The sequence below is a fragment of the Microtus oregoni genome, unplaced genomic scaffold, assembly GCF_018167655.1.
Source record: "Microtus oregoni isolate MIOR12 unplaced genomic scaffold, Mior012 000063F_ref0000156, whole genome shotgun sequence".
Classification (NCBI taxonomy): Eukaryota; Metazoa; Chordata; class Mammalia; order Rodentia; family Cricetidae; genus Microtus; species Microtus oregoni.
Genome location: NW_024543873.1, coordinates 7,137,494 through 7,161,160, shown reverse-complemented (window position 1 = coordinate 7,161,160; position 23,667 = coordinate 7,137,494). Strand labels below are relative to the sequence as shown.

At 41.3% G+C, this 23,667-nt stretch overlaps 1 protein-coding gene across 1 annotated transcript in view; it reads left to right on the top strand.

Annotated features, from left to right (window-relative positions):
• Nucleotides 1-283: 283 nt before the first annotated feature.
• Nucleotides 284-23,667, top strand: part of LOC121439839 (E3 ubiquitin-protein ligase RLIM-like) — a 32,255-nt gene continuing 8,871 nt past the window's right edge. The window contains 1 exon segment of the mRNA XM_041640452.1: nt 284-540. Within this exon segment, the coding sequence (XP_041496386.1) occupies nt 284-540 (257 nt within the window).

Sequence of the window (23,667 nt, the reverse complement as noted above, 5' to 3'; positions counted from 1 at the left end):
TTTCCTTTTAAAGATGCTGATGGACTCAGCGAACACTGGACAGATACATTAAGTTCTAGAGGGAGATGAGCAGAGGGCGGAGGTGCTGGATTACCTGGGACATGTGTAGAAAGTTCTCTAGTCTCTTTGTTAAATAGTGAAAACTCTTGAGGACCAGGGACAGATGGAGAGTTTCCCACACGCTCTCTGACAGATGACAAATGGCTAAGATTCATTTGGGCAGGTTGAGATGTTTCCAGATTAGCAGAGAAACAATGTAAAGAATCAAGTTCTCCTTGAGGAGATGAAAAAGGACACAGAGTTCCTTGTGCACACACAGAAAGTTCCAGAGGCAATCCAAAATATAGCAAAGGTTCAGGATATTCTGGAATTGCAGAAAGTTGGAACATTTCCTGAGAACCTGAGGCAGATATTCCAGTACCGGGAGGAGAGGACAAAGAACCTAGTGTGCGCTATTCAGATTAGGAAGGATTTGGAAGTCCTAAAAGAGATGGTGGATGTTGTGGAGAATTTTGTGCTGGCTGAGACGTTTTCTGACAGGTTATAGATGAATCATGGTGTTTCCTAGTTACTTGATTACATAGCAATGTTGCTAGTGTCCCTTTGGCAGACACAGATAAGTCCAGAAACCCTTTGGGAAATAATGAAGGATCCACAGGCCCTTCTGCAGCCTGAGACACCCCCAGAGAACTCTGACCAGATTGCAAAGATCCTTTGGTATTTTCGATAGACCCCAGAGGTTCTTTCATGGAAGCAAAAGGTCCTACAATCTCTTTTGCAGATGCTGAATTTCCCAATGTGCCTTTGGCAGATAAGAGAAACTCACCAATGCCTTGGGAAGCAGAAAAAGACTCTAGAGTCCCTTGTGCATATTTGGACACTTTCAAAGTTCCTGGTGATGATAGGCATGTTTCCACAGTCCTTTCATCAGAATGAGAAAATAGTGAAGTCACTTGTGTTGATGACAAGAGATCTGGATGCCCTGGTACAGATGGAAAATTTCACCTAGTCACTTGGGTAATGGGGAATTTGTATATGGCTCTGGAACTGCTTGGGAAGGTGCTGAAAGTTACAGAGTCCTTTCAGGATATCGTGCTGAATGCAGCATTCCCTGGAATGACATAACATGTTTCAGAGACCCTTGGGCAGGTTTCAAAGGTTCTAGATTACCTTGGCCAGAAGGGAAAGAATCTGCAGATCCTTGGCTCAAAGTAAAATGTCCTCTAGGCACTAGAGTTTATGGAAAAGCTCCTATAGTCCTTGTAGCAGACTAAGAAAATTCCACACCCTCTCTCACATATGACAAGTGCCCCAAGGTATTCTGGGAGTATTGGTGTTGTCTCAAAACCCCTGAAGAATATACTGAGTGTTTTGAAGACCTTTGGATAGATGGCAAAGAACTTAGGACAGGCAATGTTTCCTCTATAGCTGTGGAGAGTTCCTTAGGCACTTTAGAAGATAGCAAAGGTCCTAGAGTCCATGGATTAGATAAAGTATTTTCCTGAGCACCTGGAGCAGATGGCAAATGTTCTTCGATGTGTGATAGTGAAGACATAAAGGATGCTTGAGGTTTCTGGCTAGATGGGAAAGGTCCTGTAGTCCTAGGGGAAGATGCTGAACTTTGGACATTATGTTGGGCAGATGAAGAAAATTTTGGAGACTCCTGGAAAGAAATTTTATGTTGTGAAGTACTTTGAGAAGATGACAGAATTCCTACATCTCCTTGTGTGGGTGTAGATAGCTTTATAGACCCTAGTGCAGATTGTGGAGGCCCTAGAAATTTTTGGGCAGATAAAATAATTCTCAGAGGCTTTGATAAGATGGCCCAGATCCTAATATGACAAGGACATTGTGGGTAGACCCCAGAGGTTTTGTAGTTGATGTCAAAGGCTTCTCAGATGTGGACTGCCCTGTTGTGCCTTGGGAAGATATGAAATGACCTTCAGTGCACTGAATAGATGGGAGAGACCCTAGAGTCCCTTGTACAGATTTGGACAATTTTAGAGTTCCCTGTTCTGAAAAGAAAGGTTCCACAACTCCTTCATCAGAATAAGAAAATGGACTTTCTTGTGATGGTGATACAGAGAGACCCAGATGGGAATCTCCTGCAGTCCCTCGGGTAGGTGGGAAAACTTTGTATGGTTTTGAAAGTTCTGAGAAAGATGCTGAAGGTCATAGAGCCCCTTTAGTATATCATGATTCCTTTAGTATTGACTGGGCTGACATGGAAAGTTTCAGAGATCCTTGGTCAGGTTTCAAAGTTTCTAGATACCCTTGACCAGAGAGAAAGGATTCTGCACCTTGTTTGTTAGGAGTTGAATGTTCTACAGGCACTACAGGTGATGGCAAATCTCCTATAATCCCTGAAGCAGACTGAAAAGATTCGATGCCCTTTTTTCCATGAGGCAAATGCTCCAATGTACGGTGGGAGTGTTGGTATTGTCCCCAAATCCCTGAAGTCTGGATGGATGACAAAGAACTTTGAACAGGTGAAGTTCTCTCTGATGCTTTGGAGAGTTTCTTACATCCTTCACAAGATAGTGGAGGTTGCAAAGTCCCTGGAACAGATGGACGTTGTTCCTGAGCATGTGGAATAGATGGTGAATGTTCTATGTCCTCCAGAGAAGACAAAAAAGATCCTCAACTTTTTTGTATAAGAAAGATCCTGTAGTCCTTGGGGAAGATGCTGAATCTTGTACAGCATGTTGGGCCAATGGAGAAAATCTTGGAGCTACTTGGGATGAAGTGGGATGTGTCAACGTACTTTGCACAGATGGCACAGTTTCTACAATTACTTGTGTGGGAGTAGATAGTTTTAGAGACCCTTGGACAGATAGAGAAGTCCCCAGATCCCCTTGGTCAAATGAACAAGATGTTGGAGTTCATTGTGTAGATAAGGAAATTATCAGTGGCATTTGGGCAGGTGGAGAAAATCCTAGTTCCTTCTTGGTACTTTGATTAGTCCCTGACTTAGAAGTTGGATGTCCTTCAGTACTCTGTGCCTGTGTGGGTTTTACCAAACTGGGTTTTGTATAAATAGAAGCTTTCTCAGGAACTCGAGAAAGGATTCAGTGTCTCCTGCCTTGATGTGTTTAATTCCAGAGTTGCTTGTGAAGATAGGCAAAATTCATCATCTTTTTGAAAAGATAAGGAAAGAACTAGACTTGCTTATGTTAGTGAGGAAAGTCCTGGAGTCATTGGGATTGGTGGCAATGTGCCTGTAATCATTGGGACAAACAGAGACATTCCAAAATCATCTGGGACAGAAGACAAATGGCTATGTGTACACTGGTCAAACTTGGATAGTTCCAACATTCCTTGGAATGCTGACTATTGTGGTGATTGTTGGCTATATGGTGAAGAAGCTAGAGTTCCCTGAGTAGATCTGTAACATTGGTCAGATAGAAAATGTGCTAGATCTTTGGATGCTGATAAAGAAGATTCATGAGATCTTGAATGTTCTGTAAATGTTCTGTAGTCCCAGAAGGAAATGAAAAAGGCCCTGTAGGCCCTTGGTAAATGGTGATGTATCTGTGCAAAACAAGTGTCCTAGCTTACTTTGGAAAGATACCGGTGGACCCATAATCAGTGGGGAAGATGTTGAATGTTCTAAAGGCCCTGATTTGGATGAAAAAGAACCCAGTGTACCCTGGAGAGACATAGAATTTTCCTGATGCCCTTGATTAGATAGGCGAGTTGGTTGATTCCTTAGACTAGTTTGGGGAAGTTTATTAGCATCTGGTGCAGATGATGAAGGTTTCACTGCATGTAAGGAATACAACAAAGACTTTTGAAATCCTGGTTAGAAGATGGTCTCAGAGTCTCTGAAGCAGATGATGAATCTTGCAGGGGATCTTGGACCAACAAAGAAGGTCTAGAAGCTTCCTGAAAGGAATTGGAATGCTTTGTAAGTTCATGATCAGATTGCAAATTCTCAAGAGTCCTATTTGCAGATATGGGCAGTACCAAAGATTCTTTAGAAGACAGGGAGTCCTTTTGTGTAGATGGCAATATTTATGGTAGTTTATGGGCATATGATGTAGATTGTTGAACTTCTGTTGTACATGGCAGTAATCCAAAAATGCCTTGTGCTGAAAAAGACTGTTCCAAAGTACCTTTTTCTAACTGAGAATTTCTCTCATTCCCTTGGCCAGAAGCTGAAGGTTCTAGGGACACTTGTGCCAATGACAACACTTCTAGAGTTATTTGTGAAGGTGGTTTAGGTCCCACTACCTTTTGGTCAGTTAGAGAAGTTGCTGAAGTCACATGTAGTAATGAAAAAAGTTCCAGAGGTTGTGGAGTATATGGTGAAGTTACTGTAGTCTCTGAAACTGATGTAAAAGTTTCCACAGGCATTACTTTAGGGAAAATATATCCATGAATCCTCTCAGAGGATTCATGATTTCCCACAACATCTTGGGGAGATTCAGAAGGTTCTTGAGATTCTTGAGCAGATGCTGAAGGATGCAACAACCCTTGGGTCAATTTAAAGGGTTTCTGAGGCCCTTGGGAAGAAAGCAAATTTGCTAGATCCACTGGGCCAGTTTGGAAAAGTTCTTGAACACTTGGGGCAGATGATAAATGCTCTCCAAACCCTTGGAGTGAGGACAATATTCTTGAAGATTGTGAGGCTGTTGAATAATATTCTTTACACTGTCCTACAGTTGAAAAATATTCTAGTTCCCCTTGTGCAGATTGGGATGGTTCCAGGTACTTTGGAGATAATGTGGAAAGTGCTACAGTCTCAGTCTCAGACTCATGGGAAAATGGAAAAGGACACAGAAAATTGCACAGAGATATAGAAAGTCTCAGGGGCTCTTGTTTAGTTAGCAAAGAGTCTTGAGGCCTAGGGTAGATAGAGAAGGTTCCTTCATCTGAATACAAGCTGAAGACAATGGATGTTCTGTATCTTCTAAGTGGGATAACAATGATTCTTCAATTTCCTGATCAGATAGAGCAGGTATCAAAGGCTTTTTGACATATAGTGAATGTAATAGATAGCTTTGGTCAGATAGAGAAGAATTGTTAGCATCCTGGGAATGAGTTGAAAGTTTTGTACTTCTTTGAGCAACTGATAAATTTTGTAGAACCCCTTCTGCAAACTTGATCACTTCCAGAGTCCTTTGATCAGACTGAGAAGATTCAAGATCTCCATGGAGAGCTGGCAAAACTCCCACTTCATCTTGTCATAATATTTAAATGCTGAAGGCCCAAGGGAAGAGGTTAAAAGTACTTTGGTCACTGTTGCTGATGCAGATAGCTGTGTAGAATCTGCTTCAGATAGGGAAGGCCCCCAGCTCCTAGTGTTGAGGATAATGGTCCCAGAGAACCATGATCAGATGGAGACAGTCCCAAAGAAACTTGTTCAGATAGCAAAGATCCCACCACCTCTTGAGGGTAAGGGGAAATGGTTTGAGTTGCATCATGTAGGGAGGAATGTTCTAAAGGCTCTTGAGCAAGTAAGGAAATGTTTTTAGTTCCTGGAGCAGAGATAGAAAATTCCTCAGACTCACCATTACTGGACAGATGGGCAAGAATATTTGAGAGCATTTGGAATCGTCTTGGAAACCCTCGAGAAAAAAAAAGGAATGTTCTACATTCTCTAATGTAGATGCAAAGGGCACAGAGTCTGTACATCAAGTGTGTTAATTTGCAGACGCCCTTGGATAGTTACAAAATGTTCTAGGGCCTGGGAAGTAGATAAAGAACTTTCCTGTGCATGTGGTGCAGAAGGAGTGCCTTTTGCATCTTCTCTGATGGATAACAGAGACCCCAGAGATTCCAGACCACATGAGGAAGATTCCAAAACCTCTGTAATCAATGGTAAATATAGAGTCAATGGGAAAGTTGATTTGGCTGGTTTCTCAAATGGAGAAATTTCTCCATCTATTCCCACAGATGACACATGCCCAAGTTTCCTATGTTCTGATTCTGATGGTTCCATGAGCCCTGGAGAATATACCAAAATTCCTAGAGTCCCCTGGTTAGATGGTAAAGAATCAAACATTCCATGTGCTGATATGGACAGATCATCAGGTCTTTCAGCAGATTCCAAATGATCTAGAGTTTCTGGGGTCAATGGGAAAGCTTTCCAAGAACCTGGTTCCCTTGATAAATTTCCTCCAGCCTCTGGAGTTGATAAAGACCCTTGAATGCCAGATTCAGTTTTGGGAGGTCCTAGAGGCCCTTGTGCAGATAGTGGATGTTGGTGAGGACCTTGGATCAATGAAGAAGGTCTCAAAATCTCCTGTAAAGAAGTCGGAGGTTTCACTGACCTATCAGGAGATGATACATTCTCCACTCTCCCTTTTGTGGATGATAATATTTCCAAAGCCCCTTGGGAAGATAATAATGTTTCCCTAATCCCTTTTCCAGGTAAAGGATTTTCCAAAGACTTTTGAGCAAGCATAGTTCTTAGAGCTCCAGTGGCAGAAGAAGATTCCACAACACTTTCAACATATTGGGAGTTCTCTATTGACTCATTTGCTAATGAGGTAAGTCCCATATGCTCCATATCAGATGATAAAGCTCCTAGACCCTCTGAAATATTTGAAGTACTTTCCAGAACAATTTGTGAAGGTATCAAAGTTTTGAGTCCCTCCTTGGCAGATTGGCAAGGTTTCAAATTCCCTATTAAAGGTACTAAGTGTTCTTGAGCCTCTTGGTTAGACAGTGAATTACCCAGAGACTCCTGTGCATATATAGAATGTTGTTCATGGTGTTTGTCAGCTAGCATATGTCCAAAAACCCTTGGATCACATAGAAAAGATTCCAGACCACCTGCGGCAGGGAGAGAATTTTTGACATGTTCAAAGTTAGATGACAAAATTTCCAGAGACTCTACGGAAAATTTCAAACTTTCTTGAGTCCCCTAGTGGGTTGAAGAGTGTTCAAGAGCTCCTTCACTAGGTGGAAAGTGTTCTAAAGCATATTGGTAACACTGAAATTTTCCGATAGCCCCTTTGGGAGATGATGGGATTACCAGAGCCACTTTTGCTGTTTCCACATCTTGGATAGACCCTTGTTCCAATGTGGACAGTTCTGGAGCTTGTTGGGCAGACAGGGAAAGTCCCACATCCTCTTGAGTAGATGGCAAATGTCTGAGAGTTCCCTGTGCAGGTAAGGAAATTACTACAGGATCATGATCAGATATCGTAGATCTTGGAAACCCTGAGATATTTTTCAATTGTCCTGGAGATCCTGTGTTGTGTGAATATGTTCCCACATCCACTTCTACAGAGGACAATATTCCCAGGGTCTCCTGGCAAGATATGAAAGCTAACATATCATCTAGACCAGACAGAGAATGCCCTGGAGTTGCTTTTGTGGATTTGCAAAATCTATAGGCTCTTGTGCAGATAGGGAATGTCCCACAGACCCCTGGAAGGGGACCACAGGGGCTATGCTACCTTCTGAGGATGAGAGACTTCCCTGAAGCTCTTGTACAGATGGCATTGATGGTAGGGCCACTGAGCCATATTGAGGTAATTCTAGAATTCCATGATCATGCAACAATGGGAAATGGGTTTCCTGATACAGAGTTAAAACTTCTTGAGCCTTTGGAGCCACTGGTAAGTGCTCAAGAGACGCAAAGCCTGAAGGGGAATTTTCCAGATATTCGTGTATAGATGGTAGAAATCTTTGCAACCCTTGTGCAGATTGGGATGTACCAGCATTCCCGAGTAGATATGGAAAGATCCAGAGGCCTTTGTAGGGACAACAAGAGCTTTTGCAAAGACACCCTAGGTGAGCATGAAGTTTCCAGAGAGCCCTGAGCAGGAGGGACATGTTCTAAAATCCCTTGTTCTAGTGAGGAATCTTCCTGATCTCTTGGGAGGTTGGGCAAATGTCCTGAATAACTTAATGAAGGTGGAAAACTTTCCTGAGGCCTTTGGGCAGATGACAAAAGTTCTTTTGCTTCCTGGGCAGCCTGGAAACAACACAGGTCTCCTGGGGCAGATGGTGAATGTCCAAGAAACCCTTGGCAAGATGGTGAAGTTTCTAGATACCACTGCTCAGATGTTGATGACACTGGAGACCCTGGGGGAGATGGAAAGTCTTCTGCATCAAGAAGGCAGGAGGAGGCACAGGGATCTTTAGATGGTTTGGAGGACATAGGAGATGTCAGGTCCTCTTGTGCTAATGGCAAAGATTCAATATGTTTTTGTTTACATTTGGCCTTTCCCTTAGACCCTTTGGCAGATTATCAAGATTTCAAGACTCCTAAGTCAGATTTAGAAATTGACAGATCTGCTTGGGTATAGGTAGGATTTTCTGGAGCCTTTGACAGAGATGGAGAATGTCTCTGAAGGCCTGGGACAGATGGTAAATGACATAGACCCTTTGGGACAGATAAAGAAGGCCCTTGGGCCTCTTGGGTTGATATGGAATATTCATGAGGCCCATGGTTAGAATAGCAAGGTTCCACAGTCTTTTGTTCAGATGTGGAACATTGCAGGTCCTTTTGGACAGATATAGAAGGCGTAGGTCTTACCTGAGGAGTACTTGTAGTTATTGATGTTTCTTTTGGTGTAACGGCGTAAACAAATGCAGACAGATTGTAAAAAAATATATATCTATATCATTAATGTAGAAATAGACTTACAGAACCACCGTTCACGTGGAGACCAGGAAAGCAGAAGCAACGGCTGGGAGCATGCTCGCCAAATTCATAGGCAGACATTAGCCCGAGGCGAACACGCCCCCCAAGGGGCGGGACCTATCCCTACATCTCCCCTTTTTGTTTAAATAAGACAGAACCAAACCAAATACAACTATATACAATAACAACAAATAAAAAATATAACAAACAATATTGAGAACAAAAGCTTTGCTAAACATGCTATCTCAAGGAGTCCAAATAATGTAGAGAGTAACTACAATTATATAATCTTCAACTCCGTCAAAGGTCTGAGAAGGGAATAAACACTACTCAACAAATGAGATATTTCCAAAATGTGCAACAATTGACAGAGACAACTGACTACCTGGGCAATCACCCAAAGTCTCATTTGCAATGTTGAGTCAACCAATTTTTGCTAAGGCCTAACATAACTGACATACCATTATTAAAGGCAAGGAACTTTTCAAAACTATTTTACCCTGTCTTGGCAGGATATGACAGTCCTGTTTTATCCATTGATGCACGCTCTGTATCTCTGTCAGTGGTTGAGGTATGGGCATTTCTTTGCCCAATGGCCAGTTCTGCCAAATAGAAAGGCTCCAGATGGAGTGTCTTTGGTGCTCAACATTCTCTCGGGAATAGAGCTGTGCAGCCAGGAGCAATTGTGTCTCACTATCACGAAACTCTGAGTTAGATTAAAGGCCATTTTCTACAGCTCTTTGAAGACGTCGAAGATTATCTATCTGTACTGAGTATAATCTCTATATATCTAGAGAACCTGATTAGTCTAATTATAAATAACAAACTTAGATGACTATCTATATAATTCTCAATATCTATCTAACTTAAAGACAAAGACAATAAACAACTGTGTAACAAATGAGGATAATGACCTCCAAATATAAACACTGTACAAATATACATTGCAATATGGTAAATATATATCAATACACAAACATTATATAAGTATCTTAATCAGAGGTAGAAATGTACACTGCAATATGGTAAATATATACAATATATATTTATCAATACAATATATGTCAATACATAAAAAATGTTTTAAACAGAGATAGAAACATGCATGCATACAATAGTCAATATAATTTAACTTTGTATCAATATACAAGAATCAATACCAATATATTTGTCTAAAAGCAGTAACTCACAATTATAAATCTATTATCCCATCATTCCCTCCTTTTTTTTTCAAAATGATCCCTGAGCTTATAAAATTCCTCCCCCAACCTCCCAACCCCTAAATGATGTCCCTAAACCCAGGGGTAAATTTTACTGGGAGAGGGGACCTCGTCCTCTAGAATTACTTCCAGCTGTCACGGGGATGATGTTCTTTCTGGGGGATCCCGTGAAAGTAAAATGATGGTTAAATTTCAAGATCAATGTCTTTTAAAATTGCAAATAGTCTCTGAGTATTTTGTGGAGGTCTGGCAAGAATGTTGTACAAGATGTGCACCATTTCAGCTAACCAAGTTGGAACTGTCTTGTGCAGCTGGTATCCAAAACAGGTCTTGTAGTAGTGCTATCAGTATTATGACGTCATATCAACCAGGTAGAGTTGTTGTTGTGGGGCCCCATCTTCTTCCTGGAAACTTCAAATGTCACTTCAAGAAAAACTCATTGTTCATTGTGAAAAACTTAAACATTAATCATATAGACATACATATTATATTCAATGAAAGACATGATAGATATATTCAATGAAAAGTATGATAGATATGGAGAAAAGCAAAGATGTTTTCTAAACTCATATTTCTTTCTGTCCCATATCATGGCTCTTGACATGAGACAGAAACTCCAGAAACTCTGGGTTTTTCTCTTACTAACAGGCTTGGAATTGGAGAGGGACTGAGCCAGAGTCCAACTTCAAAACCAGCTCTATATATTTATAAAGAAATGTTTAATAAGACATATATATATATATATAAATTAATACTTACAAAATGTGTCCATCCATCAGTAATTAAATATTCAGGGTCCCTCAATTTCTTTGAAGATGAGTATTTTCCTGTGGAGATAAGAAAAGAACCCTGCCTCCAACCTATCTGTCTTTCTTACCATCAGTATGCTTGCCATCCTTATGCAAGAATTGTTATTTATCTTTTCCAAGTGGCTTCTCTTCTTCAAACCGAACCTTTATTAATTTTGATGGTATCCACAATTTTTCGTCACCTGTGGAGATAAGAGCAAAACCCCTTCCCCAACGTAGCACATCTCCTGGCTTCCATTGTGAGGTCAGCACATCCTTGAAATAAACTGGTTGATTTAGTTCAGTAGACTTTTCCGTTATCCAATGTCTTTCTGCAGCCGTTGTTCCCTTCTCATTAGCGTTGAGAAAATTCAAGGTTAACAAAGCATTATGTAACCTATTTCTGGGGGTGTTTTCCACCCCTTTCTGTTTGGTCAACATATCCTTTATAGTTCGATTGGATCTTTCTATGACTGCTTGACCTGTAGGATTGTATGGTATACCTGTAACATGCTTGATATTGTAATAATCAAAAAACCGTTTCATTTTCCTAGAGACATAAGCAGGACCATTATCCGTCTTTATTTGTGTAGGTATACCCATGATAGCCATGACTTCTAATAAATGAGTGATTACTGAATCAGCTTTTTCTGAACTTAAAGCAGTTGCCCACTGAAAGCCTGAATAAGTGTCAATGGTGTGATGAACATATTTTAATTTGCCAAATTCTGCAAAGTGGAACACATCCATCTGCCAGATTTCATTCCTTTGGGTGCCCTTTGGATTAGCCCCTGCAGGCAGTGGCATTTGGTTATAGAAAGAGCAAGTAGGGCATTCCTTTACAATCTCCTTAGCTTGTTGCCATGTAATAGAAAACTCTTTCTTCAAACCTTTGCTATTAACATGATGATTTTTATGAAATTCAGAGGCTTGTAGCACACTACCAATCAATAATTGATCAATTTCTACATTACCTTGTGCTAGAGGACCTGGCAGACCCGTATGGGACTGGATGTGTGTTATGTACATAGGGCAAAGCCTGTTCCTGATCAAATCTTGAACCTGGAGAAACAATGAGGTTAGTTCTGTATCATCAGGTATAAATTCAGCAGTTTCAATATGTAAAATAACTCTTTCTGCGTATTGTGAATCAGTGACTATATTAATAGGTTCTTTAAAATCCCTTAGCACCATAAGAATGGCATATAATTCCGCTTTCTGGACAGAATCATAAGGATGTTGGACTTTGTTCCACCTTACCCAAGTCTTCTGATTTGTAACCTGCCTTCCCTGATTTATTGGCATCAGTATAGAATGTACGGGCTCCAGTTATTGGAGCATCACGGACGATTCAAGGAAGAATCCAAGAAGTTCTCTTTATGAAGTTAAGCCTCTTGCTTTTTGGATAGTTGTTATTAATGTCTCCCAAAAAAATAGCACAAGCTCTTTGCCATGGTTCATTGTCTTCCCATAATTTCTTTAGTTCATCAGCAGTGAAAGGCACTATAATTTCTGCTGGGTCTATGCCTGCTGGTTGACGAAGTCTCAGCTTGCCTTTTATAATTAACTCACAGACTTTTCCCACATAAGTTTTCAGTTTCTTACTTGGTTTAAATGGTTAAAAGATCCATTCCAAAATAATATCATCTCTCTGCATTAAAATTCCTGTAGGAGAAATTTTTGATGGTTGTATGACAAGAATACCATCGAGCTCTGGATTCACCTTGTCCACATGTGCCTGTTGTAATTTTTTCTCAATCATTATCAGTTCCTTTTCTGCTTCAGCTGTTAATTCTCTGGGACTGTTTAAATCTTTATCACCATCCAAGGTTTTGTTCAAATGAATTATTAGATCAGGTGTTATTCCAATAGCTGGTCGTAGACTGGAAATGTCTCCTAACAGTCTTTGAAAGTCATTAAGAGTCCGTAGGTGATCTCTCCTAATTTGTGCTTTTTGTGTCTTAATTTTTTGCAAACCTATTTTATAACCTAAATAATTAACAGAATCTCCCTTCTGAATCTTTTCAGGAGCTATTTGCAATCCCCATTTAGGTAAAAGTATCTTTATTTCTTCAAACAGTCTGTTCAAGGTATCCATGTTTGAATCAGAAAACAAAATGTCGTCCATGTAATGGTATACTATAGATTTGGGAAATTTCTTGCATATTATATGCAATGGTTGGTTCACAAAATATTGGCACAGGGAGGGGCTATTTAACATACCCTGGAGGAGAACGGTCCAGTGGTACCTCCTCGAATGTTGAAAATTGTTATAAGTAGGCACTGTGAAGGCAAATTTTTCTCTATCTTCTTTTTGCAAAGGTATAGTGAAAAAACAATCCTTTAAATCAATAACTATGAGAGGCCATTCTTTTGGTAACAAAGAGGGCAAAGGAATTCCAGATTGCAGAGGGCCCATACGTTGAATAACCTTGTTGATGGCCCTGAGATCTGTCACCATTCTCCATTTACCTGATTTTTTCTTAACCACAAATACAGGAGAATTCCAAGGGCTGGTAGATTCTTCTATATGTCCAGCATCTAATTGTTCTTGTACCAGCTGTTCTAAAGCCTGTAACTTTTCCTCAACTAAAGGCCATTGCTTTGTCCATATTGGTTTCTCAGTCAACCATTTTAGAGGCAAGGCTGTTGGTATCTCTGAAGGGACATCAATTGTTTGTTCTTGCACAGCCCTAATGGCCAGTTTTCTCCGTTTGTAATATCTTTTAATATTATTTTCAGAAATATAGGCTCTAGAAGTCGCAGGAATGTTAATTTCGGTATTCCATTGTTGTAATACGTCACAACCCCATAAATTCATTGCAATATTGGTTACATATGCCTTTAATTTTCCTATTTGTCCCTCTGGCCCTATACATTCAACCCATCTCGTGCTCTGCCTTACTCGAGATAGGGTTCCAATACTCAGGACCTGAACATTTACATTCTGAAGAGGCCAATACGGATGCCAAGATTCTGGAGTAATGATACTTACATCAGCACCTGTGTCCAACAGGCCAGTAATAAAAATGCCATTTACACACACTCTCAGTTTAGGTCTTTGATCATTTATAGAAGTTTGCCAAAACACATGTAACTTATCTTTCTGATCATTATTGCTTGTAACGGTAGGCATGGGGCTTCCTAATTGTTCTGATGAGGCACGTTCTCTGCAGAAACTGGAAATGACTGAACCATGTTTGCCATGGGGGCCTGTGAGGCCCCCCCCCTCACGTTTCCCGACTGTATCAGGTTGCCTTGTCTATCTCTTCTGGACCTGCATTCATTCGTCCGATGTCTGCCTTTTCCACATCTTCTACATAAACCTGAAGGCTGAGTCCTCCTATTTCTGTTATTTCTAGAAGATGCATTATTATTATTATTTCTGAAAGATGCATTATTATTATTATTATTTCTGAAAATCCATTGTCTACAATTCCTTTTCATATGACCCATTTTTCCACAATTAAAACATTTGGTATTCTGGTGTCTCCTTTTACCATTGGAAACTGCTTCTTCTACCCATGCTTCAGTGCCATAATCAAATGTATCAACATTGAGTGTATGCAAGACCCATTCTTCCAAGGGCACTGATCTGAGCTTTAAAGTGCCCAAAATCCTTTTGCATTCCACATTTGCATTTTCATAAGCCAAAGACTCAATCATTATACGTCTTGCTTCTGGGTCAGATATCCCTATTTCTACAGCCTTAGTTAATCTTTGTAAAAAGTCACTAAAGGGTTCTCTCTGACCCTGTTTAACTCTGACAAATGATTCCATTCTCTGTCCTGGGTCTTGAACCCTGTCCCAAGCCCTTAAGGCTGCTGTAGCACACATGGAGAGTGTGTTTTCATCCACATTAGCTTGTTCCTGAGGGTCGGAAAAGAGCCCTTCACCTAGAATTTGATCTAGGGAAATGTCAATTCCCTTCGCTTTTTTCCTGCTGTTCTAAGAGTCTAGCCTCTTGCCTGTATAAGCATTTCCATTTCAATTGCGGTCCACTCTCAAGTCCCGCAGAGCTCAGCTGGAGCCAGTCCGAGGGGCTTGCTCTGCTTGTTGTGGCCCAAGATCTTAGCATCTCTTTAACAAAAGAGGCTTGCATCCCAAAAGTCATGACAGCCTGGTTTATTTCCTTGAGATTATTCATACAGACAGGCTCCCATGTAGTCTACTTGACGACCCTAGGGTTTTTGGAACCAATCATCTTCTCTGTTGTTATTACTGGAAAGGCAGGTAGAACTGTAGGTAGAACTTTGTGGAAATTGTCCCGGAGAGATTTACCCACAGATGTAGTTAAAATTTGCCTTTCTACCCTTTGCTCTTCTTCATCAGAATTTAGAAATTCCTCAATCTTTTCAATTCTATTCACCATTGCCTTCTGCAATGTCTGAATCTCCTGTCCAGAATTATGTTCCAAAGTCTTCACTGAGGATTCTAAAGTATGAAGTTTGTCCGTTAGAGATAACATCTCATCTTTGGACATAATTTTTATGGCATAAACCGTGCCTTCTTGTATTGACAATCTTTCTGTCAATCTGTCATAAGCTTTAGACAAAATCCGATTGTCACATTCAGCAGTTTTGATTCTCTCAGTTAATGTTTCATTTCCTACAGAAAGGGACTGAAGCTTACCATCCAGATCAGCTGTTCCCTCTTCCATAGTAATGAATTTCTCCTTAACATCAGCCTGGAGTACTTCAAACTGATTCTTGAGAAGATTGTTGTCATTCTCAATTGTTTTTAAGCGTTTAAACTCTGCCTTAAGAATCCTGGATTCATCTTGTAAAGACTTTATCATATTTCTATTATCAAACCATTTAGTGCCAATGAAAACTACAAATCCCAGAAGGATCCATAGATGTGGGGTGATAGACACCTCTTGTAAAATCTCCCACATGGTACAATTAAAAAAACTGTTAAATTCTTGAATACTAATGTGTTCAGACATTTTATTTATAAAAGAAAAATTTTTACCTGCAATGATCGGTTCCTGCCAGTGGTGGTCTCTGTGTTTTTGGAGCCTGTCCTAGAACTAGCTCTTGTAGACCAGGCTGACCTCGAACTCACAGAGATCTGCCTGTCTCTGCCTCCCGAGTCGTGCACCACTACCGCCTGGCTGGTCTCGAACTCACAGAGATCCGCCTGCCTCTGCCTCCCAAGTGCTGGGATTAAAGGCGTGTGCTACCACTGCCTGGCTGGCCTCAAACTCACAGAGATCCACCTGGCTCTGCTTCCTAAGTGCTGGGATTAAAGGCGTGCGCTACCACTGCCTGGCTGGCCTCAAACTCACAGAGATCCACCTGCCTTTGCCTCCCAAGTGCTGGTATCAAAGGCTTGTGCCACCACTTCCCGGCCAAGTCACTTTGTATAAGACCAAATCTGCCGCTGTGGCAGCTTTTGTTGCAAAACCGCAGGTATTTGAGCTTCTGCTAATTCAGGCATTGGGGTTCCGCTGCAAACTTAGCCAAGGCAGGCAGAATGGGCCGGTGTGGCCGAGTATGTCTCGGACTCGGCACTGGGGCCGGAGTCAGGAACTAAAAAACAGCACCCAGGAGGGTGCTGTGTTAGTTAGCGGGCTACCCGCTTGAGTCGGGGGCAAAATAGCCCACGTTGGACGCCAAAATGTAACGGCGTAAACAAATGCAGACAGATTGTAAAAATATATATATCTATATTTTAATGGCAGAATAGACTTACAGAACCACCGTTCCCGCAGAGACCAGGAAAGCAGAAGAGAAGGCTGAGAGCATGCTTGCCAAATTTATAGGCAGACATTAGCCCGAGGCGAACACGCCCCCCAAGGGGCGGGACCTATCCCTACATTTTGGAGCAGTAGAAGATGCACATGCCCTTTTTGAGGAAGGGAGAAGTATAAAATTGCCTTCCTTAGATGAGGGAGTTCCGAAGTCCCCTTCATCAGAAGGATCATCTCTCAATCTCTTTTTGGTAGAAATGGAACACCCAGGGCCCACTTGGGTAGAGGGAACATGTTTACTATTTCCCTCCTGAGAAGGGATATGCATAAAACTCTCTTGTGTAGATGGGGAAGACGGTAAAGTGCCTTCATGAGATATGGTAGATCCTTGGGCCTCTTGCTCAGAAGGTGAAGGTGATATTGTGTCAGGTGTACATGTGCATATTTTTACTACAGCTTCAGAATGAGGGGAAATTTCTAGAAACTGTGTAGATGTGGTATCCTCTAAAGTTTCCTGTGCATATGTAGTAGGTCTAAAATATTCATGGGCAGCTAAGAAAGTTACTGGAGCTCCATGTCTTAATGTGGAAGTTTTAGGAAAACTTTCTTCAGGAGAAGAATGTAATAAAGCCTTTTGTATAGAGATGTTAGATTCTAGAGACAGGTGGATGGACAAAACAGGTTCCAACAGCTCTTGGGAAGATAGGTAGAATTCAGTATTTTTGGTGTATTTGTTAGATGTTCTGGAGTCACTTGTAGGCATGTGGAAAGACTAGCATCCCTTTGTGCGGATGGGGAATGGCCTATAGCCTCTTGTGTAGTTGTGACAGATTGCTGATACCCTTGAGGAGATGGGGAAATTTCCCCAGCCTCCTGTGAAGAGTGGAGAGGTCCTGTGGGTGTTTGTGGGCAGGTAGAATCTGAGGAATATCTTTCTCTCGATGTGAAATTTGCTACAAATTTTTGTGTACATGTGTCACATCCAAGAGCCATTTCTAAGGATGGGGATGACTCTGGAACCCATTCTGCAGATGTATCCTGTCCCCCAGTCACTTTATCACATATGGTAGAACCCAAAACATCCTAGACTGGTTGTAAACGACCTGGTAATCTTGGTGTATATGTAGAAATTTCAAGAGCCTCTCCTACACATGTGGAAAATCCTAGAGACTCCTGAGGAAGAAGGGAAGGCTGTATTGTCTTAGCACTTTGGGTAGTTGTGGAATGTGCATGGCTCACTTGAACTCTCTTGGCATATCTCTGGTTATTTTGTTTCCAATGATGAACCAGAAGGGCCTTTTTGATTGGCAGGGTATATTTAGATCCCTCTTGGTCTGATAGAAACACTGGAAATCCACCTTGCTCAGAAGGAGGATCTGTCCTTCTCTTTTGCTATAGTGGGGATATCCATTGTCCATGTTCATATCTGAATTAGGTTTGAATTTCCCTTTGTGAGAGAGAATAGGTCTTTGACCTGCTTCTCTAGATGTAGACAATTCTGGAGTCCTCTTGACAGATACAGAAGGACTCAGAACCCCTAGGGAAGTTGATGCAGGTGCAAGAGACCTTTGTGTATGTTGAGGAGGTACAAGGGTCCCTTGGGTAGACTTGGGAGTTCCTACCATCTCTTGTAGATATGTGGAACTCTCTAGGGCCCCTTCTGAAGATGGCAAAGGTTCTGGAATCCCTGATGTAGATGTAGATAGTTTTGTTTCTGATTGGGTAGGCATGAGTGGTGTGAGGCTCACTTGGGGAGCAGTGATAGGGCTTGGTCCCGTCTGTGCTGTAAGGGAAGATCCAAGCCCATTTACTGCTGGAGGACATTTAAAGCCCTCTTGCTTTAATTGGGAAGTTATAAAATTCCTTTGGTCAGAGGAGGCATGACTCGAGCTCACTTCAGCCGATATGGATTTCTTAGGGTCATTCTGGGGAGAGTTAAACAACCTTGGCTCTCTTCATGAGAGGGTACAGCTCTCCAGTCATCTTTGGCAGCTTTCAATGGTGCTAAACTCCCCTGGGAAAAGGGGTTAGGAAATATTTCATTTTGGGAAAATGAAAAATCAGTGAGCACCCCTTTTGAAGAAAAACATGTGGAGCTGTCTTTGTCTAATGGGGCCTGCTGTAGGCCCCCTTGATCAGAAGGGGCTTATCTAAAACTCTTTGGTGGAGAATTGGAATGATTGGTGACCCCTCGGCTAGAGGATGGACTTTTGAAAACCCTTCTAGAAAGGGAGACATGTTTGATTTTCCTTTCAGCCAAAGGGGGAGGTTTCTGGGATGCCTGGGAAGATATGGACTGCCCCATAGACACTTGATCACATTGGGTTCCTCCCAGAACCTCTATGGTGGATAGGGATAGTTTGCTTCTCAGAGACTGTGAGGGCCAGGCAATCACTGGTTGTGCTAGGGAAAGAATAAGTAATAGTGCTTGAATAGAACAGAGGATGTCTGGAACTGATATTACAAATGGTATTCTGCATTTTAAGGATGACCTATCCTGGGATTTTCTAGTAAATTGGTGACAACGTCATCCTTTATGCTGAAATGCACCTCTAGACTGCTTAATAGTACTTATTGCAGTGCTATTATTATATAAATGTTAGTATATATGTGTGTGTATATATATATATATATATATGAAAATAAGGATAAGAAAAATAATCTTCTTATAGTACAAAAGCAAGTTGTTTTTCAAATACTTTTATCTGCTTTTGGTTAAGTTCACCAATTCAGAACACAGACACAGTTGGACTCCCTAGTGTAGCCCTTATGGCCTTAAGCAATTGCTTTGTCTCAGTTTACACATTGTGTGTGTGTGTGTGTGTGTGTGTTTCACTACAGCAGTTTCATACATATGCTTTTATTATTAGCAAGGATGTATTCTAGGCCCCCTGGGTACTTTCCTTTCCAGTATTGGTCCTGTCTAACTACCCACCTGTTAGTATTCAGGTATGTGTACTGGCCTGAGCTTGGGGTAAATGTCTTCAGCTGTTGTCACTCAGAGCTCCTTCTGTGCACATTCACAACAATCTTTTTTAAAAGGACCATGCCAACCTCCTAACTCTCTCTTTCTCTCTTTGTCTTCATCTGTCCATCAGTCCCCCCCTCTTTCTTCTCTTCTGCCTGCTACTCCTGTCCCCAGAAGTCAGGGTCCCCCTCTCCCCTCCCTCTTTTCCCATTCACTTTCCTCCAATTAAAAAAACCCTCTACCTGAGCTTGTCGCATGGCATCTTTCTCACACAAGCCACTTTTTCTCAGTTAGAGCACACCTGTGTGCCTTCATGCTATTTCTCCTGGCAGGATCTTTTTGGGAACAAGAAGACACCATCTCAGGTAGCCTGCCTTCATTTACCCTGCCTACTTATGTTCCTCTAACCCCACCTTGTGTGTGTGTGTGTTCATGTATGCGTGTGTATATATGCACATGAGCATACCTGCATTTGTGTGTTATTGGCATGAATGTGTAGTGTGTTTTTATATATGTAGGTGCACATGTGAATGGGTATATGCTCATATGTGTGTATGCACATGTAGAGACCCTATGTTGACTTTGGTTGTCATTGAAGACTCTACACATTATTTTTTTACTGAAACAAACATAATTTGGCTTGTCTAGCTAGTTAGTATGTCCCTTGTGATTTCTGGTCTCTAAAGTACAGATAAGCAGCCACACTTACCATTTATTTGGGTACTGCAAAGTTTAACACTTGTTTATATGTGTGGCAAGTGCTTTATACACTGAATTATCTCTCAGTACCTATTATTTTTAATGCTATTAAAATTGATTTTATTTCCTTTATTACTTTCCTAGCATGTTCTATAGAAAAGCTTCTGATGTTTATGTTGATTTTGTATCCTGCTACTTTGCTGAAAGTGTCTGTATGTGAGTTTTCTGCTGAAGACTTTAAGGGATAGATTATATTATCTATAAATAGGGAAAATTTGGCTTCTTCCTTTCCTGTTTGTATACCTGGTGGAATGTAAACTGGTGCCAACTGAATAAATCAGGACATAGGTTTTCAAAAATAAAAAAAGAAGTATTATAAGACCTAACTAAAATACTTCTAGACAAATACTCAAAAGACCCTAAGTCTTACATCTGACATACTTGCAATTCATGTTTATTGCCATAATATTCACAATAGTTAAATGGAACCATTCCTTTCCATTATGAGATGAATAGATAAAATGTAAAATCCCCAATGGAATTTTATTCTACTGGAAAGATTGTTGAAATCATGGCATTTGGAGGGAAACAGAATTGCAGGTTTTTATGTTAGGTGAAGAAGTACAGATTTGGAAAGAGAGAATTATCAGAGTTTTATTTCTCATATGTGGAATTGAGACTTAATTTTTATATATTAGTATACATATGTGTGAGTATATGGTATAGGACATAAAACTAAATAATGAAGCAAGAGAGGAGAACAGAGATCTACAGGGGTAAAATTAAGAAGTGTAATAGAATACATATGACATAAAGGGGTGCTTACTGGTTACTGTTTTATTACTGATATAAAAGACATTAACCAAGGCAATTGTGGAATGGAGAAGTTATTTGTCTTATGGTTCCAGAGGGAAATGAGTCCATCAAGGTGGGAAAATATGGCAGCAATCAGCAAATATGGTACCTGGAATAGGAGCTGAGAGCTCTTATCTCAAACCACAAGTAAGAGACTGAGAGAGTGAACTTGAAAGGGTGTGAGTTTTTCAGCTTTCAAAACAACATACCCCTAGGGACATAATTCCTTTAGAAATGTCATGCCTCCTAAAATACCCACAAACAGCCAAAAACTAGGGACCAAGTATTGAAATGCCTGAGACTGTAGGAGACAAGTCACTCACTCACACCAGCAAAGGATGACTATTGAGAGAAGCAATGAACCAGTAGGAGGGAGTCATGGGATCTAGGATGTCACTACAGGAGTAAGAACAACATGGAAAAGGGAAGAATGGAGAGATGGCTTAGCAGTTAAAGGAACTGGCTGCTCTTCCAGAGGACCTGGGTTTGATTTCCAGATTCACATGTTGGCTCACAATTATCTGTAACTCCATTCCTAATGGGATATGATACCCTCTTCTGACTTTTGCAGGCACCGGGCATGTATGTGGTGCACAGACATATGTGCAGGCAAAATACCCATACACATAAAAATAAATAATAAAAGGGAGGGAATAAAAATGTCATAATGAATATCACTTTGCTAACTTTTAAGCCTCATAAAGTATGTGTATGTTCATCATCTGCATATTTGTATAGTTTCGGCGCTTTTTTAACTTTTACTTTTATTTCCTCAAACTGTATTGTTTTGCATTTGTTAAGATTTAATTTGTAGAGAAAACCAACACATGTGGTATATTTTAAAAGAGATTCCATGTTCTCCCTTCTTCTGCTCCTCATTGGGACCTTGGGAGCTCAGTCCAGTGCTCCAGTGTGGGTCTCTGTCTCTATCTCCATCCATCACCAGATGAAGGTTCTATGATGATATGCAAGATATTCGTCAGTATTGCTATAGGATAGGGTCATTTCAGGTTCCCCATCCTCAGCTGCCCAAGGAACTAACTGGGGACCTTGGCTTGGGCATCTGGGAGCCACTCTAGCAAAGAAGTCGGGACCACGAGGGGTGCACCCACCCACTGAGACAGTGGAGCTGATCTATTGGGAGCTCACCAAGGCCAGCTGGACTGTGACTGAAAAAGCATGGGATAAAACTGGACTCCCTGAGCATGGCGAACAATGAGGGCTGATGAGAAGCCAAGGACAATGGCACGGGGTTTTGAACCTACATAATGTGCTGGCTTTGTGGGAGCCTAGCCAGTTTGGATGTTTACCTTCCTAGAAATGGACGGAGAGGGGAGGACCTAGGACTTACCACAGGGCAGGGAACCCTGACTGCTCTTTGGACTGGAGAGGGAGAGGGAGAGGAGTGGGGGGAGGGGCAGAAGGGTGGGAGGAGGGGGAGAAGGGTGGGAGGAGGGGGAGGGAAATGGGAGGCTGGGAGGGGGTGGAAACTTGTTTTTTTTTCTCCTTTTCTCAATAAAAAAAATGGAAAAAAAAGAGATTCCATGGGGTGCCAAGAAGAATGTGTATGCCTTTCCAATTTACTAAAGTAGTCTCTAGGTATGTGTTAAATCTAATCTATGTATCATCAAGTCCAGATCTGGCATTTCTTTGATAATTTTACTTTATATGATGTGATGTTTTATGTGGATTGCCAACAGGACCTATAATAAATAAAAGGAGCCTATGTGCATGCCTTTGAGGGATTATCTAGCTTAAGTTATCCTCTGTGTGTGTCTGTCAGGATATATTGGGGGGTGTCTGTGTTGGGCAGTGGGCTCTGAGTTCCTAGAAATGCCAAGCAGGCCAGTCAGAACGAGGGTACTGCCACTTCCATATGATTCCTACAAAATTCTCTCATCCATCAAGCTGCATGTAAATATACCTGCCACCCCACAAACATGCACCATGTACTGGACCACTCCATGCTTATGAGCTGGAACTGAAGGATGGAGCCTTAAAAGTCTTCACTTATGTGCCAATGTGCCATATGTCTTTAACCCTGAGCTGACCAACAGAACTGTTACATACCTCTGAGGAACTTCTTATGGTCTCTCCCAGGACTTGTCTCCAAGCCAGGGATAAAGTATAAACCAAACACACACACACACACACACACACACACACACACACACACACACGAGTTTAAAGTTCAAGGAGGCTAGGTCTTACCCTCTGTTAATTTCAGAGCCTTCTCTGAGTATTCTTATTGTGTGGAGCTGTGGACTGCTTCCTGCCACCCGGCTAGCTTTACCCTGTTGTAATAGGAGCGGTGGGCTGCGTCCCTGGCACCTGGCTGCCCACACGGCTAGCTTTACCCGAAATAGTTACAGAGAAACTATATTCTTTTAAACACTGCCTGGCCCATTAGTTCCAGTTTCTTATTGGCTAGCTCTTACATATCGATCTAACCCATTTCTAATCTCTGTAGCTCCACGAGCTGGCTTACCAGGAAAGATCTTAACCTGCATCTGTCTGGAGTGGGAGAAACATGGCGACTCCTTGACTCAGCTTCTTTCTCCCAGCATTCTGTTCTGTTTACTCCGCCTACCTAATTTTCTGTCCTCTTAAAGGGCCAAGGCAGTCTCTTTATTTAACCAATGAAATCAACACAAAACAGCAGACTCCCACATCATTACCCGAAATAATTACATGGAAACTGTATTCTTTTAAATATTGCTTGGCCCATTAGTTTTAACCTCTTATTGGCTAGCTCTTACATATTGATCTAACCCATTTCTAATATTCTGTGTAGCACAACGAGCTGGCTTACCTGGAAAGATCTTAACCTGCGTCAGTCT